Genomic DNA, 5,338 nt, shown 5'->3' with positions numbered 1-5,338 from the left:
GTAGTACTCACACACCAAATAGAAACCCAAAGGCCAAGAGGGCTGTTTTAAAATGCTTCCTCCCATCTGTTTTTCAATGGGCCAAATGTGTAAATGCTACTGGCTGCTGGTAACCTGTAGTACAATGGACTGGGCCACCTCTTCATTCATACTACAAAAGCATTGAAACATCAACAATGTGCTGTTTGTTTGCATTTCCAGCCAGAGGGGCCTGTGTGTTGATTCTCCCTGCTGATCTGATCAACTAGCAGGCACTTTACCACACCCAGATCTCCTGAAAATGCAAATGTCACTTCTGCAAATGTAATAAAAAGAATAATTGCATTCAAGCACTGCCAGGAGGAATACAGTTCAGTCTAATTGCTCTGCAATTAGTAACTATTTGGGGGGGGGGAGAACAACCATTGACATTCTATATGTGCATGTAAGGAAATCAAGCCTATTTTTAGGGTGAAAATATGGGTATTAAAACACATGCAGCTTTAATCTGTACCCTCTCTAATCTCCCCCCCCCATAAGATTTGGTTTCTATTATTATCAATTGCAGAAGTCACTGGATGCTCCCTAACACAATCTAATCTTAGGAAATATATTTAATGTCAAATAAATCTCCATAGTCTTCAGTTGCAATGTTTTTTGTATGAAAAAGACCTTAACAAATTGCAATCTAGTTTAGTGCCTGTTTCTTCAGAAATAATCCTTAACTTATATCATGGAGCTTACTCCAGAGAAGCATACATGACTGCAGCCAATGAAGATAATAAATCCTACTCCATACATTTGGGACAGTTTCTGAATAAACCCAGAGAGGATATCTCCCTGTGCATTTTTAAAAAAAAAACCTCTATATAACAAAATTCTTACAGCTGTAGAATTAAAAGGGGAAATGACAGGGGGAGAGAGGGGGGGAGGGAGGGAGGGAGAGAGAGAGAGAGAGAGAGAGAGAGAACAAAAAAATGCTTAGTCAGCAGCTGTCCTGTAATATTAAAAGGTGAAATGTAAGTAGGCACAAAGCCAGTGTCTAGATAAGCTCAATAGTATCATTCTCTCTTGTGTGTGTACAATGGCACAGAATAAGATAGAGACCTGTGGCAGAATTAAGGGTATTCAAAAAGGTCAGCACATTTTGTCCTTTCTGTTGTTTATGCACTGAGTTAAAAAAAAACAAAAACCTTACTCAGGAACTATTAATATCAATTGAATTTATTACAATTTACTAAGCTCCAAGGCACATTACAGTGTTCTGTTAACTACAGAAATGTATAAAGGACAAACAGAGCATGTTTTCCATTTACAGCAATTTTGCTCTAGTGTTAAAAAGCTTCCGTGCATCAATAAAGCCAAAACAAAAACAATTAAAACAAAAACATGATTTAAATTTCTCAGATCAATAGAAAAAAATGAAACTTTTTACAAAGTTGCAACAAAAAAGTCTCTCCTATATTACCCTACCATGTTGCAAAAGAATAAAAAGAAATAAAAACAGGAAAGAAAAAAAAGTGAAATACTAACATTCTGGGGCTGTAAAACATAAGCTGTCACCATTTTTTGTAGCATTTTTTTAGGCATGACACTGGCCCTGGCAAACAAAAAGGGATATTTTCTTTTTCTTTTAGAGGAGTGCATACATTTACAAAAATACACACCGCAGCAGGTAATTGCTAAAGGTTATTTAACCATGTACCTAGCCAACACACTGTCAAAGAAATGAGAAACAGGTATTATATGGTGACCAAACAATATTATATTCTTTTTTAACAAAACAAAACAAAAAAGAATAGCTCTATCCTTCAAATGAAGAAGGGTACATACCTTTGTTTCAAAATATAGAAACATACAACGAAAATAAGATCTATACATAAGACTAAACTTTTTTGTAGCATTGTCCCATGTGTTTTGTTTTGAATATTCACAATTCTACATCTTCAGATGGCTGAACAGCATTGGATTTGCTGTTTTGATTTCAAGGGTCTCTCTCCTTTTTCACTTTCACATCCCCAGCTAAAATGGTCGCAATTTCACCCTGCATAAATGCCCAAGGTACGTTGGAACCTACCAAAGGGCATTTCTCTCCACTGGGGCAATAGACTTCACCAGTTGCCCCCTGAGCCTTGATACTCTCCCGAGAACAAGGGAAGCAGAACTTGTGACTGGGCACAGAAGGGCATTGCACAAAGTGTGTGTCTTCCAAGCGTTCGTGGCAAATGGTGCAGCACAGGGGTCCACTGTTGGCCATGGGTGAGTCTGGAATGTTTTGGGGGTGGACTTGGTCCATGCCAGGATGGGTGTTGGGGGGTGGGGGGGCTGCTTGCAAGTTCAGGTCCCCATTGCGGGAAGCCAGGCGACGTTGGCCTGGCACAGAGGCAGGGGACACTGGGCTGCTGCTGTTTCTCCGGGTTGAGGTGGTCGAGTGCACAGAACTGCCATCCTTGGGTGAATGGGCATTGCCCAAGGTATCAGCCACTGACATGAGTGCAGCCATGGGTGACTGTCCGTTCTGTGGGGCTGATTCAGGTGGCGTGGTCCGGTTGGAATGAGGTCCCAAGGGTGGTGGAGGTGGTGGTACTCCACCAAAGCCACCTGCAGTCATGGTGAGCTTGAGTGCCTCACTCTGGCTAGCCATCCACTGCTGTCGCTGCTGCTCGTCACTCAACTTGAGGCTACCCTCCGATGCAGAGTCCGATGGCTCTGGAGAGGCCTTCCTCTTGCGTAGGCCACCACTGCTGCCTGCACTACTTCCCCCACCAGGCCCACGGCTAGGGGCTGGCCCACCTGACCCGACACTAGAGGAGGAGGTAGGGACCCGGGGTAATGAGATAAGAGTAGTGGGCAGCATCGGGCAGGAAGCATCAAGGTAGGGCTGGGGTAGCATATCGGCACCCACCATCTCTTTGAAGAAGCGCACTGACTCGGGCAGCAAGTCACCCAGGAGACGCCAATCCCCCGAGCCGTGCTTCTTCTCATATTCGAGGTACTTGAAGCCTGAGGAGAGGCCACGGCCAAAGTCTTTCATGCAGTCTTGGTACATTTGCTTGGCCACACCTGAGGCACTGGAAAACACTGTACCAGAGCCACTAGGATATTCGATGAACAGCTTTAGCTCATAGTCCAGTCCAGGCTTGGAGACAGCATCGAAGGCAAAGACACGGCCCAGCAATGCATGGTCCTTCTTGAATCGCACTTCATAGGGTGTGCAACCAGCCAAGGTCAGCAGCGTTTCACGTACCAGCTTTGGCTTGCTGGCCCACTCCTCGGCACGGTTGCGGAGGCTCTCACTCAGCTCTCCTAATGCCTCGGCATTACGCTGCTTCTCCTTGAGCTCTCGCTCTTGATCTCCACTGCTTGACACAGAGCCGGGCCTCTTTCCACACGGGTCCCCGGAGGAAGAAGTTGAGGAGGACGTGGAGGAGGAGGACGAGGACGATGAAGCTGGGGGGCCTCGCGGAGGGGGCAGTGCCACCCCAGAAGTGGCTGGCCCGTTGAGCAGCGTCTGGGGCAAGAGGTTGGGTGGCACGTTCAGCTGGGCCCCGCTGCTGCCAGAAGGGAGACCACTCACCAGCCCGCCGTGAGCGCCTCGCCTGGAGGAGGAGGAGGAGGAGGAGGAATTCGGGCTCTGACGATTCAGCTCCGGCGGCCCGTCATCCGGCGCTTTGGGGAAACCGTTGGGTCCGCCCAGGCCGTTGGGGAGGCGGCCCGCGTGGCTTCCACTCAGGCTGCCTGGAGGTGGCGGCGGAGGGTACTCAAAGCGGCCCCGTTGCTCGCTAAGCCCGTAGCGCTCTAGGCCCGAGGGTGCTTTCGAGGAAGCGGCATCCACATGGTTGAGCCCCTGAACTGCCGCCGCCGCCGCTGCTGCCGCCGCCGCCGCCGCTTCTTTGGCCGAGAGCGCGACGGCTTTGACGCCCACCGGAGGCGGCGGTCCTGGCGAGCGGCCGTCCTGGAAGCAGCCGTGAGCCCGCTTGAGCTGCCGAGCGGTCTCGATGACAAATTCGATGCGGTCGGCGCCCTCGTAATTGACACAGCCCCGGCAGACGGGCTCGCTGAAATCCCAAATCATGGCCCAGGGCATGCGCGGCAGGTCGCACAGGTAGCAGGACTGCCGCCGCGAGGACGACACCTGCGCCGCTGACATGGCTGCCCGGCGAAGGGTCTCTTCTCTGGCCTCTGTCTCTGCCTTCTCCTGCCACCCTGAGGGAAGGGGAACGGGGAATCTTCCAGGCTGCCTTCTTCCTTGCTCGCCTTTTACCTGGCCAGGCGGGAAGCTCTTCCAAGAGTCCTCAAGGGAGGGCCGGCGGGCTGAGTTCCCCCAGCAGCTTCTTCAACCACTTCCCGGCACTTCTTCCGACGGCGTCTGAAAGCAGCGGCTGTTCTTCCCCCTCCCCCTCCTTTCTCCTCCTCCTCCTCCTCCTCTCACGGTGTAGGATGCGGGAGGGAGAGGCAGTGGGGGAAAAGGCGAAGAGGAGGAGGAGGAGGAGGAAGGTGGAGGGCTGAGAGGAGCCTGCTACCTGCTGCTTGACCCAAGCGGACCACTATCCCGGCCGTACGGTGAGGCGGGTGGACGGAGACAGGATGAGAGGACACCCGCACAGCGTGCGGGCGCTCCGACCGCTCCGGGAAGTGGGTGCGCCTCAGGTTGGCGGCGGCGGCGGCGACATCATGACAAGCAGCAGGGCCACCAGGTCGACTCACATCCTCGAGAGCCCCTCGGCATTCGACGTGGGGAAAGCCCGAGAGTCACTCTGGACGGTTGCTGCCGAGTCTTCCAAGCGCCGCTCTGCCCCTCCTCGCACGGCGCTCCATCCGCCTTTCGTTACTCAGTTCAGATGCCACCTGGGTGGAGCGCTCACGTCACGCCGGGGCGCTCGCTCGCGCTCTCCCTCCCCGCTTCCCTCCCTGCTTTGGCTGTTCCCCTTTCTAGCACTGACTGACTGACCGACTCACCAGCTTCTTCCCCCCCCCTCCTCCCCTCCTTCCTCTGGGTGGAAGGAGGGGGGGGGGAGACTACTTGTTCCACGGCTACTGCGCAGGCTCGGCACTCTGCCCATTTCCTCCTTCCCCTCCCCCCATGTGTACAACAGCTGAAGCAAGGCGAGCTGCTTCTTGGAAACCAAGGAGATTCTCTCTCACACACATACCACACACACACACACAGAGAGAGAGAGAGAGAGAGAGAGAGAGAGTCTCTCATACGATGTCTCATATTCTCTCTCTCTCTCTCTCTGACATGCAGGCTGTGGGCTGTGTTTGGAAAAGTAAACGCTGGGTTTCTCCCTCCCCCTCTCCTTCATGGCAGTTTTCCCCAAAGCAAACAGGCAGCCAGAAAAGCACATGCGGAAGATGA

The 5,338-nt window shown here is 51.8% G+C and overlaps 1 protein-coding gene across 1 annotated transcript; it reads right to left on the bottom strand.

The window, feature by feature from the left end:
* Window positions 1-1,185: 1,185 nt before the first annotated feature.
* Window positions 1,186-4,921, bottom strand: IRF2BPL (interferon regulatory factor 2 binding protein like). Its single transcript, XM_039351644.1, has one exon. It carries the CDS (start codon window positions 4,127-4,129, stop codon window positions 1,964-1,966), a length of 2,166 nt encoding a protein of 721 aa, XP_039207578.1. The 5' UTR covers window positions 4,130-4,921; the 3' UTR covers window positions 1,186-1,963.
* Window positions 4,922-5,338: the final 417 nt, after the last annotated feature.

Source organism: Crotalus tigris, unplaced genomic scaffold (genome assembly GCF_016545835.1).
Source record: "Crotalus tigris isolate CLP2741 ecotype Arizona unplaced genomic scaffold, ASM1654583v1 scf7180000018371.15429387391:27106975, whole genome shotgun sequence".
NCBI classification, from domain to species: domain Eukaryota; kingdom Metazoa; phylum Chordata; class Lepidosauria; order Squamata; family Viperidae; genus Crotalus; species Crotalus tigris.
Note: the sequence above shows the minus strand (reverse complement) of the source record. Positions and strands in the feature narration are given on the sequence as shown.